This window comes from Panulirus ornatus, chromosome 4, assembly GCF_036320965.1.
Source record: "Panulirus ornatus isolate Po-2019 chromosome 4, ASM3632096v1, whole genome shotgun sequence".
NCBI classification, from domain to species: Eukaryota; Metazoa; Arthropoda; class Malacostraca; order Decapoda; family Palinuridae; genus Panulirus; species Panulirus ornatus.
The window spans coordinates 11,180,614-11,195,613 of record NC_092227.1 but is presented as its reverse complement, the minus strand read 5'-3'; the positions used below and the strand labels follow the sequence as shown (position 1 = coordinate 11,195,613).

The 15,000-nt window shown below is 45.1% G+C and overlaps 1 protein-coding gene across 5 annotated transcripts in view; it reads right to left on the bottom strand.

The window, feature by feature from the left end:
- LOC139765852 (uncharacterized) overlaps positions 1 to 15,000 on the bottom strand; it is a 323,832-nt gene that overhangs the window by 158,947 nt on the left and 149,885 nt on the right. For all 5 annotated transcript variants that reach the window (XM_071693730.1, XM_071693707.1, XM_071693717.1 and 2 more), the window contains 2 exons: positions 7,726 to 8,040; positions 2,212 to 2,328 (listed from right to left, as the gene is read on the bottom strand). In XM_071693730.1, the coding sequence (XP_071549831.1) occupies positions 2,212 to 2,328; positions 7,726 to 8,019 (411 nt within the window). In that variant the 5' untranslated portion in view covers positions 8,020 to 8,040. The remainder of the gene's footprint in view (positions 1 to 2,211; positions 2,329 to 7,725; positions 8,041 to 15,000) is intronic.

The window sequence follows — 15,000 nt, the reverse complement described above, 5'->3', positions numbered from 1 at the left end:
CCATATATGTGGAGGGTGTACATCTTAGCCCATATATGTGGTGGGTGTACATCTTAGCCCATATATGTGGAGGGTGTACATCTTAGCCCATATATGTGGAGGGTGTACATCTTAGCCCATATATGTGGAGGGTGTACATCTTAGCCCATATATGTGGAGGGTGTACATCTTAGCCCATATATGTGGAGGGTGTACATCTTAGCATAATATATGTGGAGGGTGTACATCTTAGCCCATATATGTGGTGGGTGTACATCTTAGCATAATATATGTGGAGGGTGTACATCTTAGCCCATATATGTGGAGGGTGTACATCTTAGCCCATATATGTGGTGGGTGTACATCTTAGCATAATATATGTGGAGGGTGTACATCTTAGCCCATATATGTGGAGGGTGTACATCTTAGCATAATATATGTGGAGGGTGTACATCTTAGCCCATATATGTGGAGGGTGTACATCTTAGCCCATATATGTGGAGGGTGTACATCTTAGCCCATATATGTGGAGGGTGTACATCTTAGCCCATATATGTGGTGGGTGTACATCTTAGCATAATATATGTGGAGGGTGTACATCTTAGCCCATATATGTGGAGGGTGTACATCTTAGCCCATATATGTGGAGGGTGTACATCTTAGCATAATATATGTGGAGGGTGTACATCTTAGCCCATATATGTGGAGGGTGTACATCTTAGCATAATATATGTGGAGGGTGTACATCTTAGCCCATATATGTGGAGGGTGTACATCTTAGCCCATATATGTGGAGGGTGTACATCTTAGCCCATATATGTGGAGGGTGTACATCTTAGCCCATATATGTGGAGGGTGTACATCTTAACCCATATATGTGGAGGGTGTACATCTTAACCCATATATGTGGAGGGTGTACATCTTACCCTAATATATGTGGAGGGCATACATCTTAGCCTAATATATGTGGAGGGTGTACATCTTAGCATAATATATGTGGAGGGTGTACATCTTAGCCCATATATGTGGTGGGTGTACATCTTAGCATAATATATGTGGAGGGTGTACATCTTAGCCCATATATGTGGAGGGTGTACATCTTAGCCCATATATGTGGAGGGTGTACATCTTAGCCCATATATGTGGAGGGTGTACATCTTAGCCCATATATGTGGAGGGTGTACATCTTAGCCCAATATATGTCGAGGACATACATCTTAGCCCATATATGTGGAGGGTGTACATCTTAGCCCATATATGTGGAGGGTGTACATCTTAGCCCATATATGTGGAGGGTGTACATCTTAGCCCATATATGTGGAGGGCGTACATCTTAGCCCATATATGTGGAGGGTGTACATCTTAGCCCAATATATGTCGAGGACATACATCTTAGCCCATATATGTGGAGGGCATACATCTTGGTATAATATACAGAGAGCATGTACACATCTTAGTCTAATAAAAGGAAGGCATAAACCTTAGTTCATTATATGTAGGGCATACAATTTACTCCAATATATGAAGGGGATTAATCTTAAATTAATATATTGAGGGCATACATCTTAGTCTAATATATGGAGGGCATGCATCTTAGTTTAATATATTGAGGGTATACATCTTAGTCCAATATATACAGGGCATGCATCTTAGTCTAATATATGTATGGGGGGCATACATCTTAATCCAACATATGTAGGGCATACATCTTAGTCCAATATATGTAGGGCATACATCACAGTCCAATATATAGTCCAATATAAGTAGGGCATACATCTTAGTCCAACATATGTAGGGCATACATCTTAGTCCAATATATGTAGGGCATACATCATAGTCCAATATATAGTCCAATATAAGTAGGGCATACATCTTAGTCTAATATATGTAGGGCATACATCTTAGTCCAATATATAGTCCAATATATGGAGGGCATACATCTTAGTCTAATATATGTCGGGCATACATCTTAGCCTAACATATGTCGGGGATACATCTTAAGTCTAATATATCGTACCGTCGTCCACACAAGGCGTACCTTCAAATGACTGTACCGTCATGCTCAAAAGACTGTACCGTCGTCTGCAAAGGTGGCGTACCGTCATGATGAAAACGGGAGGCGGGGGGGGTAGTACCATCATACAGAAAATGGGTTGGGAGAAAATGGGTTGAGGGAGAGGTTGGGGGAGGTGAGGTTTCCCCCCATGTGGGGTGGGAGGGTGGGTTGCTTACCTGGGCCGACTGGGGGGTCATGCTGGTGGTGACGCCGTGCGGGGAGTGAGCCGCCTGCGGCGCCTGCTGCATGACCTGCTGCATGCCCGGCTGCGGGACGCCCTGCTGCTGCCCGACCTGCGCCACACACACACACATGAGAGAGAGAGAGAGGCGCATGACGATCAACACAGCACATGACACAATGCACAGCAGGACCTGGGAATGGAGGAGGAGGGGGAGCTTCCTCCTCCTCCTCCTCCTCCTCATTGGCCGTCTACAATTAAGAATAAATAAATTATATCAAATGACATCCAATCAGTACATGGATATCTACACCCGAGATTTGTTATTTTTTTTTCGTTTTTTTTTTTTAACCCCGGATGTAGTTAAATCGGTGCGTATTTAACACTGAGGTTTAACATGGAGGAGATCGAGATGCGAGGTTTGTTAATCTTTTTTTTGTTTTAACTCTTCGATACATTCTCATCGGTGTGTATTTAACATTGATAGCAAGGTATGAGAATTGTTAATATTCATATACACTCTCGCCAGTGTATGTATTTAACATTGATGGCTACGTATGTGATTTGTTAATATTCATATACACTTTACTATTCATATAAATTCAAACCAAAAACTGTTAACATGTATATACATTCATATCAGTGTGTATTTAACACTTAAAGACAGATTACGAGAAGTATTAACAAGTATATACATTCATATCAATGTGTATTTAACACTGACAGTGAGAACTGGTAATCCCTCGCACATATAAACATTATAGTCAGTTCTCATTGAATTAACACGTCCAAGAACTGGACACACACATCCCCACCTACATAAGAACTGGACAGTACACACAGGCCCCACTGAACCCACCCTCCCACACTGCATTGTGTCCATGAGGAAGTAAATATGTACAAACGAAGCAACACGTCCTTATGGGAGAGCCTGTTTATATATATAAATTAGATAAATTAATTATCTGCCACTCGATTCGTTGGGAGGGATCGTAATGGTAACCTATAATATATATATATATATATATATATATATATATATATATATATATATATATATATATATATATATACTCCTCTCTGGGTAAATGATTTACAACACGACTATTTTTTTCCCTTCTCTGTGTAAATCTTGATTTACACTGAGACTATTTTTCCCCTCTGTGTATATCAAATTTACACTGCAACTATCTCTTCCTCTCCCTATGTAAATCTTGATTTACACCGCGACTGTTTTCTTTTCTTCCCTTCTCTCTATGTAAATCTTGTTTACACCGCGACTATTTTCTTCCCTCCTCTCTATGTAAATCTTGTTTACACCGCGACTATTTTCTTTTCTTCCCTCCTCTCTATGTAAATCTTGTTTACACCGCGACTATTTTCTTTTCTTCCCTCCTCTCTATGTAAATCTTGTTTACACCGCGACTATTTTCTTTTCTTCCCTCCTCTCTATGTAAATCTTGATTTACACCGCGACTATTTTCTTCCCTCCTCCTCTTGTGTAAATCTTGATTAACACCGCGACCATTTTCTTCCCTCCTCCTCTTGTGTAAATCTTGATTTACACCGCGACTTACTTTCCCCTCTCTGTGTAAATCTAATTTACACCGCAACTATATTTCCCCTCCTCTGTGTAAGTCTTGATTTACACCGCGACTATTTTCTTCCTTCCTCCTCTTGTGTAAATCTTGATTTACACCGAGGCGACTATTTTACAGCACTTGTATCCACCAACCTTAATGTCTGGTGACCTAACGTAGAACCTATCCCAGCTGAAGTTCATGAACTAGGGAGAAACACAAGACATCCACGTCAACTCTGGCGGCTGACGGGTGATGGGTGTGGTGGATGACGGGTGATGGATGAAGGTGGGATGTGGGTGATGGGTGTGGTGGATGACGGGTGATGTGGATGACGGATGATGGGTGATGGGTGATGGATGTGGTGGATGACGGGTGATGGGTGTGGTGGATGACGGGTGATGGGTGTGGTGGATGACGGGTGATGGGTGTGGTGGATGACGGGTGATGGACGAAGGTGGGATGTGGGTGATGGGTGTGGTGGATGACGGGTGATGTGGATGACGGGTGATGGGTGATGGGTGATGGATGTGGTGGATGACGGGTGATGGGTGTGGTGGATGACGGGTGATGGGTGTGGTGGATGACGGGTGATGGTGTGGTGGATGACGGGTGATGGGTGTGGTGGATGACGGGTGATGGGTGTGGTGGATGACGGGTGATGGGTGTGGTGGATGACGGGTGATGGGTGTGGTGGATGACGGGTGATGGGTGTGGTGGATGACGGGTGATGGGTGTGGTGGATGACGGGTGATTGTTGTGGTGGATGACAGGTGATGGGTGTGGTGGATGGCGGGTGAGGATGTGGTGGATGACGGGTGATGGGTGTGGTGGATGACGGGTGATGGGTGCGGTGGATGACGGGTGATAGATGTGGTGGATGATGGGTGATGGGTGCGGTGGATGACGGGTGATAGATGTGGTGGGTGATGGTGGATGACGGGTGATGGGTGTGGTGGATGACGGGTGATGGGTGTGGTGGATGACGGGTGATGGGTGCGGTGGATGACGGGTGATGGGTGTGGTGGATAACGGGTGATAGATGTGGTGGGTGATGGGTGTGGTGGATGACGGGTGAGGATATGGTGAATGACGGGTGAGGGCATGGCGGATGACGGGTGAGGATGTGGTGGATGACGGGTGATGGGTGTGGAGAATGACGGGTGAGGGGTGTGGTGGATAAAGGTAGGGGTGTGGAGGATGACGGGTGAGGGATGTGGTGGATGATGGTAGGGGTGTGGGTGACGGGTGATGGATGAAGGTGGGATGTGGGTGACGGGTGATGGTTGAGGCGGATGAAGGTGGGATGTGGCCGACGAGTGATGGATGAAGGTGGGGATGTAGCTGACGGATGATGGTGTGGTGGGATGTGGCTGACGGGTGATGGTGTGGTGGGATGTGGCTGACGGGTGATGGTGTGGTGGATAAAGGTGGGGATGTGGCTGACGGGTGAGGGTGTCGTGGATGAAGGTGGGGATATGGGATTAGGGGGAGTGAGGGGATTCACTGGGTGGGATTATAGGCTATGGCGGATGTGGGATGAGTCATTGGTATGTGATAAATGGCCAAGGGATGTGGGATGAGTCATTGGTGTGTGATAAATGGCCATGGGATGTGGTATGAGGTACTGTACCAATTGTAGTAAATGGCCATGGGATGTGGTGTGATGTACTGTGTCAGATGTAGTAAATGGCCATGGGGTGTGACACGAGCCATTGTGCCAGATGTCATAAATGGCCATGGGATGTGATATGAGCCATTGTACCAGACGTAATAAGTGGCTACGTGATATGACATGAGCCACAGTACCATATGTAACTAATGGCCATGGGATTATGACATGAGTCACTGTACCAGGTGTAATAAATGGCCATGGGATTATGAAATGAGCAACTGTACCAGATGTAATAAATGGTCATGGGATTATGACATGAGCCACTGTACCCGATGTGATGAAAGGCCATGGGATTATGATATGAGCCACTGTACCAGATGTAATAAATGGCCATGGGATTATGATATGAGCCACTGTACCAGATGTAATAAATGGTCATGGGATTATGACATGAGCCACTGTACCAGATGTAATAAATGGCCATGGGATCATGATATGAGCCACTGTACCATATGTAATAAATGGTCATGGGATTATGACATGAGCCACTGCAACAGATGTAATAAATGGCCATGGGATTATGATATGAGCCACTGTACCAGATGTAATAAATGGTCATGGGATTATGACATGAGCCACTGCACCAGATGTAATAAATGGCCATGGGATTATGATATGAGCCACTGTACCAGATGTAATAAATGGCCATGGGATCATGATATGAGCCACTGCACCCGATGTGATAAAAGGCCATGGGAAATGTCTTAAGAGTTACAGTGAAGTGTGTCAACTGTCATGGTGCTCAGGAACTTGTACCAAAAAAAAAAGGCATTAAAACATGGGGGATGTACAGCACTTTTCAGCATGAGAAAAAAATAAATAAATAAAAAAAAATATAGGGAAAACTTAAAATTATCGACACAGAATTATGAAAAACTTAAAAATTATTGACAGAGGATGATAATAATACATTTTGGCTTTCTTTAAGAGAGGCATTTAAAAGCTTATTACTAATCATGTGAAATAATACATATTATCTAGACAACATTACATATTTTGGCTTTTGAAATCAAAAAAATATTTTGTCATTACGTGATAATTTGTCAGTCTACTTACGTGATAATTTGTCAAGTCTATTTGCGCGATAAATTGTCAGTCTATTTACGTGATAATTTGTCACTATTTACGTGGTAATTTGTCAGTCTATTTACGTGATAATTTGTCACTATTTACGTTATAATTTGTCCCTATTTACGTGATAATTTGTCACTATTTACGAGTAATTTGTCAGTCTATTTAAATGATAATGCATACGTGTCTCTGGGTCCCAAGTTCTGGGTGTGCCGGGGGTCGAGAACGAACGCTTGAAGTCTACGTAAAGTGGTCTTCGGGGTCTTCTCTCTACCCCTGTGGGCTGGGCTGGGTTGGGCCTAGGCTATTGGAAGCCGCAGCCCTCAAGCCCACACAGCCCCTACAGCCTGGCTGGTCTGGTGCACTCTGCAGGTATTTGTCCAATGCACTCATGACCTTCTCCACTGTGAGCATCTCACGCCGTTTCTGATGTTTGCAGGCAAAGTTCTGAAACGCCGCGGGGGCTCCCAAGATGTTCGAGGTGTTCTCTCTTCTCGCACCTTTGGATTTCAAGAGGTAAAGTGTTCTACAATCTCTCACATGCCTCTCGTGCCGGGAGGAAGTTGGTGCCGAGCGTTAACTGGGGGACGAAGCCTTCTAGGATTCCCCAGATATATGAAGAAACAGCTCTCCCATCTGCGCCCCGGCAAGCAACAGCCTCAGTGATTTCAGCTGTTCCCATGAAGTTAGTTTCTCGACCACTTTAACATAGGCCGTGAAAGATCTTTGAATAACTAATTCTACAATTCTGCCTGCCTCGTAAGGTGATGGTAGACCACGGCAATACTCTACTCGTGCAAGAATTTGAGCCTTAATGAAAAAAAAAAAAATCATCACTGTTTCTTCCCCCTTTGTCTTGAAAGTCCGCAGGATCCATCGCCCACCACCCTTCCGGAGGAGACAACTGTTGTTCTGTTGTGTTTGCTCAAGGTAAGGTCGTCAAACATAATCATTTCGAAGTCTTTTACATTAATGAATTGGTTTATGATAACGTCTGTGTCTGTCTGGTACTCTGCTGAGGTCAAAACAAAACCCCAAGGTTAATGTCCAAAGTTGAGTTCAAAAAACGGAGCCAAAGTTACACGTGCACCACATTCTGGTGCCGGAGCCCACGGTGTGTGTGTGTGTACCGGGGTCATGGCACCAGCGGTGGCCGAGGAGCCGCTGTGGTGTATATACTGACCTGTTGGGACGCCTGCTGCACAATGGGCTGAGCTGGGGCCGCGGCCTGCATGGAGACTAAGGTGGTCGTCTGGTGGGCGAGATGGTGCTGTTGCTGCTGCTGCTGTTGCTGCTGCTGTTGCTGCTGCTGCTGCGGCTGCGGCTGCTGTTCTTGCTGCTGCTGCTGCTGCTGCTGCTGCGGCTGCGGCTGCTGCGGCTGCTGTTGCTGTTGTTGTTGTTGCTGCTGCTGCTGCTGCTGAGGATGTTGAGGAAGAGCAGTGGCTTGGGCATGTGCTGCTTCCTTATCCTCACTCATCGTCTAGACACAACCACAAGTCTGCAAAACACAACGAGAACGACATTGTATGTGTGTGTGTGTGTGGGAAAAAACCCCGAGTCCTTTTTTCCCTTGACCCGTGTCCACCAAACACTCCCCGTGCATCATGTGTGGACAAAGGTATTATAAAAATAGATTCCGATTACCCGTAAATACCATTTGGGATGAATATGACTGGAAAGGAAAGCTTATATACAGTGACGGACATGCCCCAAGTCAAAGGCTACCTTGATCAAAGAGAGTGGGAACGGGAGGGGAAATTAATCACGGGCTCCGCGAGTGTCAGTAGACTTGACTCTTAAGGGAAGAAGGCTTTTATGATGAGAGAGGAAGACGAGAGGAGGAAGAGAATTCCAAAACTGGGATGTTCCAGGAGAGGAGGTATCATAGCAGCCAATGCTCGATTGAGTGGCCTCCGCACAGAAACTGTGGGAAGCAGCTACCAAACGCGTGGCCACGGGTCCAAACCTTGGGGCTGGGGACACATGCAGAGGAGGTGGGGACACATGCAGAGGTGCTGATGCCCCAAGAGAATCAATGAGACGGAAGGGGGTTTTGATTCCATTCTGGTGAACAGCGCTCCATCCATACTTGGGCATATAAGACCCTGTACATATGAAACCAATACAGACGAGGGAGTATATCACAACACCTATACAAACACGCCCAGCTATTGGGGGAAGGGAGACACTGCAAATGTGGGGGGCTTCCCAGGAACGGAGTGGAGGTTATGGTTATTGCCCCAACAGTTCATTACAGGGATGAACTGTGTGGTGTTCCGACAGTGAACAAAGGGGAAATGAATGATTCTCATACAGAGATATTGGGGGAGGAAAGATGCGTTTTAGAGCAATCTAATTTGGACAAGGTTACTGCGCTCCCTCCCTCTCATTCTGAGAGGTTGTACCGCAGGTGCCGTTATGAGAGAGAGGATGCGAGTTCAGTACGAGAAAGAGAACGAGTAATATTAGAAGAAGGGGGAAGGAAGGAACGAGAGGTGAAGCCTGCGAAGTGGGATCGTCAGCGCAAGAGTGAAAAAAAGGGGTTAGGAGTAGACGAGAGACGACCATTCCCTGAGAGAACAAGGAGAGAGTCGGTGATGGGAAAGAACCCTGAAGAACACCACAAATGATGGGAACGGGAGGAGGAGGTTCCTCTACCGACGACTCCTGCGACGGAGCGGCCCGAGGGGAAGCTGTGCCTCAGAGAACAGAGGGAAGTAGAGGAACCAAAGGATGAGAGTTTAGAAACCAGAGGATAGGGGTTTAGAAACCATAGGATGGGGATTTAGAAACCAGAGGATGGTAAGTTTAGAAACCAGAGGATGGTACTTCAGAAACCAGAGCATGGGACTTAAGAAACCAGAGGATGGAACTTTAGAAACCAAAGTATGGGGGTTTAGAAACCAGAGGATGGTACTTTAGAAACCAGAGGATGGGAGTTTAGAAACCATAGGATGCGACTTTAGAAACCAGAGGATGGAACTTTAGAAACCAAAGTATGGGGGTTTAGAAACCAGAAGATGGGACTTTAGAAACCAGAGGATGGGGGTTTAGAAAACAGAGAATACTGCCACGCCCTTGAGTCTCCCACGCGCTTGGCAGGTCACCAGCAACACCGAGGACTGTGAAACCCATACTGGGGAACAGTGATAAAGAGGAGGGAGGGATGGGATTCTACGTGGTTGAACAAAATACGTCTTCAGGAGAGTTAGTCTTTTTTTTTTAAGACTGTAGACAGCAGGTTTGTGAGAGCAATGGGACGATAGTTGGAGGGTTAGAGAGGTCTCCTTTCTTTAGGGATGGCCTGCACCAAGGCCTGCTTCTAAGCGGGAGGGAATATCTGGTTCTTTTTTTTTTGGACATAGGCGAAATAGGCGAGCAAGGATGGGTGCTGGCTTAGACGTACGCTTCCCTCAAGACTGAGGGTGGTATGCCATTTCAAACCATACGTCTTGTTCATCTGCAGCTGGGGAGGCCCTTTGAACAGATGGTATAGATATCATTCTACCACTGGGATGAAGATGTATAGCTGCATATACAGTACAGATATCTTTCTACCACTGGGATGAAGATGTATAGCAGCATATACAGTATAGATATCTTTTTACCACTGGGATGAAGATGTATAGCAGCATATACAGTATAGATATCTTTGTACCACTGGGATGAACATGTATAGTTTAATCTTTTTTCCTTTTTTTTAGTGTTAGCTGTGAGGATGGTTACACATGAGCCGACCTGTGTGCCAGTAATGGCACACCCGAGCACACACACTCCCTCGACCTGTGCCAATAATGGCACACTCCGAGCACAAGCATACCCTCGACCTGTGCCAATAATGGCACACCCCGAGCACACACACATACCCTCGACCTGTGCCAGTAATGGCACACCAGAGCACGGACTCTCATTGACAAGATCCCAGCTCAAGCTTTGCTCTCTCTCTCTCTCTCTCTCTCTCTCTCTCTCTCTCTCTCTCTCTCTCTCTCTCTCTCTCTCTCTCTCCACACACACACACACAACTGATCACACCGCACTGTGCAAATATTCAGCCACAGTTTCATCCTGAAGTGCCCACAACACCACAGTTTCATCCTGAAGTGCACACAACACCACAATTTCATCCTGAAGTGCACACAACACCACAGTTTCATCCTGAAGTGCACACAACACCACAGTTTCATCCTGAAGTGCACACAACACCACAGTTTCATCCTGAAGTGCACACAACACCACAGTTTCATCCTGAAGTGCACACAACACCACAGTTTCATCCTGAAGTGCACACAACACCACAGTTTCATCCTGAAGTGCACACAACACCACAGTTTCATCCTGAAGTGCACACAACACCACAGTTTCATCCTGAAGTGCACACAACACCACAGTTTCATCCTGAAGTGCACACAACACCACAGTTTCATCCTGAAGTGCACACAACACCACAGTTTCATCCTGAAGTGCACACAGCACCACAGTTTCGTCCTGAAGTGCACACAACACCACAGTTTCATCCTGAAGTGCACACAACACCACAGTTCCTTCTGATGATCACCACACAACTTCAGGCGCCACAAACCACCCAGGCATGAGTCGTCCAATCATGGCGCGGGGCTAGCTAGACTGCTTGTTAAGCCTTCAAGGCTGGTATTTTGGTTGGTTGGTTGGTTGGTAAGTTGGTTGGTTAATTGGTTGGTTGGTAAGTTGGTTGGTTGGTTGGCTGGTCGGTTGGTTGGTAAGTTGGTGTTGGATGGTTGGTTGGTTGGTAAGTTGGTTGGTTGGTTCAAAAGTTGGCTGGATGGTTGGTAAGTTGGTTGGTTGGTTGATAGTAAGTTGGTTGGTAAGTTAGTTGGTTGGTTTGTAACTTGGTTGGTTGGTAAGTTAGTTGGTTGGTAAGTTAGTTGGTTGGTTGGTAAGTTTGTTGGTTGGTAAGTTAGTTGGTTGGTTTGTAACTTGGTTGGCTGGTAAGTTAGTTGGTTGGTAAGTTAGTTGGTTGGTTGGTAAGTTGGTTGGTTGGTAAGTTGGCTGGTTGGTAAGTTTGTTGGTTGGTTGGTAAGTTGGTTGGTTGGTAAGTTTGGTCGATAGTCCTATTAGCTGCCAGGGTCGTTAAAGCCGTCAACATCAATCTAGCTCAACCAATCAAAATACATTTAATATATAACCAAACGTTACGGGTAATTCTAACACCATGTGCATTTCTCCTACGCATCTGGCTCATGTGACTGTACGGTTCCGTTCTTCAAATGTACACTACTGAAATCCTAACCAACACCTCATCACAATTGTACTAAAGCACGTAATCAATATTGTACTAAAAGCACGTAATCAATATTGTACTAAAAGCACCTCATCACAATTGTACTAACGCTACGCGATCTTCCATATCCAGAATACTGAAATGATATCGAATCAGACGCTGGCCAGTAAAAGTACACCAAATTCATATATACATTCTCTTAATTAATCGATCAGCTTTCAGAAACGTTCGGTCAGTTCGGTTCTCAAGCGAGTTTGCCATCCCGAGCAACACGGAGACACAGGAAATATATCTTTTAAGCTAACGACCCTTGTGAATTTAATCAATATATATATATATATATATATATATATATATATATATATATATATATATATATATATATATATATATAAGACCTCTTAAAGGGGCACGGCGGACTGGCGAGTCTCGGGGGGGGGGGAAGGGACGGAGTATATGACAAAAGGGGAGGGAGGAGGTAGGGACGGGCGCGGCAGCAGTTCGGAGGGAGAGAGAGAGAGAGAGAGAGAGAGAGAGAGAGAGAGAGAGAGAGAGAGAGAGAGAGAGAGAGAGAGAGAGAGACGGGGGCAGAGGGGGAGAGACTGTCCCTTCCCTTTTAAAGGGCTGGATGGGTCCATACAATCAATTTCCACCTCAGGAGAGGTAGGGCGTCCTCTGGAGGTGGTAGGGCACTCTTAATAGGGGAGAACAGGGAGGGATGAGGGAGAGGGAGGTGCAAGCAGCAGCAGCGGCAGCAGACTACCCTCCCTCCTCCTCTCCCACCTCTCTTAAAGCTGATGGGGAATCTATACTCTACTGCCCTCTTAATACAGTACCATAGCCTTCCTCTCTGACCCATATTGTCCCTCCTCTCATACTCATCGACTTAATTACTATGTACCCCTCATCTAATGTGTATATATACATATATATATATATATATATATATATATATATATATACAATCATCAGTGGTGATTGTGCATATACCTCTTCACGGTGGAGTTCTATATATATATATATATATATATATATATATATATATATATATATACTATATTCTTCCTTTGATACATACTTGAGATCACCATTTCCCACGTTGGCAAGGTAGCGACAAGAACAGACAAAGAAAGGCCGCACTCTCTCAAATCCATTTTCTAAATGTCATGTGTAATGCATCGAAACCACAGCTCCCTATCCCCATCCCAGGGCCCACAGACCTTTCCATGGTTTACCCTGGACGCTTCACATGCCCTCGTCCACTCCAATGACTGCATTTCGACCCCTGTGAACCAAATCGTTCCAATTCACTCTATCCCCGAACGCGCCTTTCACCCTCCTGCATGTTCAGGCCCCGATCACTCAAAATCTTATACATTCCATCGTTCCACCTCCAATTTGGTCTCCCGCTTCACCTTTGACACATGCATCCTCTTTATCCATCTTTCCTCGCTCATTCTCTTCCTATGTGCAATCCATCTCAATATACCCTCTTCTGTTCTCTCAACCACACACTTTTCATTCCCACACCTCTCTCTCACCCTTTCATTACTTACTCGATCAGACCACCTCACATAACATTCTGTCCTCCAACATTTCATTTCCAACACATCCACTCTTTTCCGCACATAATCACATCCATTCAACATCGCAGGGACTAACCATTTTCGCCTTCCGAGATACGACCTTTCATTCCACACATTCTTCAGTGCTCCCAGAACATTTGTACCCTCACTCACAATAACTCACTTCAGCTTCCAAAGTTCCATTGTTGCCACATCCGTTCTCAGGTATCTAAAACACTTAAAAATTCCTCCAACTTCTCTCCATTCAAACTCATACTCCAACTAACGTGCCCCTCTATCCTGCTAAACCTTATAACCTTGCTTTTATTCGCATTTAATCTTAACGTCCTCCTTTCACAGCAACCAACTCCTGCGGTCCCTCACTTGAATCTGCCATCGGTGCTGTATCATCAGCATACAAAAACTGACTCGCTTCCAAACCCTCTCATCCCTCACAGACTGCATACTCGCCCCTCTCTCCAAGACTCGCATTTACCTCCCTCACCACCCCATCCGGATGTAAACAAACTGAACAACCATGGGGACATTACACATCCCCGCCGCAGGCCAATCTTCACTTGCAACAAATCACTTTCCTCTCTTCCTACTTGTGCACATGCCTTATATCCTTGATAGAAAGAAAAAACACTATGGGAACACAGTTCATTCTCAAAACCTCTCACAAAGCATCTTTATCAACCCCATCATATGCTTTCTCCAGATCCATAAATGCTACATACAAATCCATCTGTTTCTCTAAGTATTTCTCACACACATTCTTTGAAGCAAACACCTGCTCCACACATCCTCTACCACTTCTGAAACCACACAGCTCCACAATCCGATGCTCTGTACATATCTTCACTCTCTCGATCACTATCCTCCCCCACAGCTTACCAGGTATATTCAAAAACTTACATTTCTGTGGTTTGAATACTCACCTCTATCCCCTTTGCCTTTATACAACGACACTGTACATGCATTTCCCTAATCCCGAACCTCCTCATCATGGTCCATACATACATGGAAATCCTTATCAACTAGTCAACAACACAGTCACCCCATTTCTTAACATATTAAACTGCAATATCATCCATTTGATCCGCCTTGCTACATTCCATCTTACGAAAAGCTCTCACAACCTCTCCTCTTTTCACTTCACATACCATCCAGAACCAAATATCCTACATCTGCCACCCTATCATTAAAAACATTCAACAGTCCTTCAAAATACTCACTCCATCTCCTCTTCACTTCATCAATACCTGTTACCACTGCCCGTTTTGCCCCTATCACCGATGTTCCCATTTGTTCTCTTTGTTTTTCGCATATTAATCTGCGAAAACATCTTATTCTCCCTAAAGTTTACTGATACCCGCTCACCATAACTCTTAATTGCCCTTCCTCTTGACCTCCTGCCGTTTTCCCTTGTACATCTCCCAGTCATTTGCACTCCTTCCCTGTAAGTGCCACAAAAACGCCTCTCTTTTCTCTTTCACTAACAACTTTACTTCTTCATCCCAACACTCATTACCCTTTCCAATCTGTCCACCTCCCACCTTTCGCATGTCACATGCATTTCTCGCACATGCCAGCACTGCTTACCTAAATACCTACCTTGCTTACCCACTCCCCT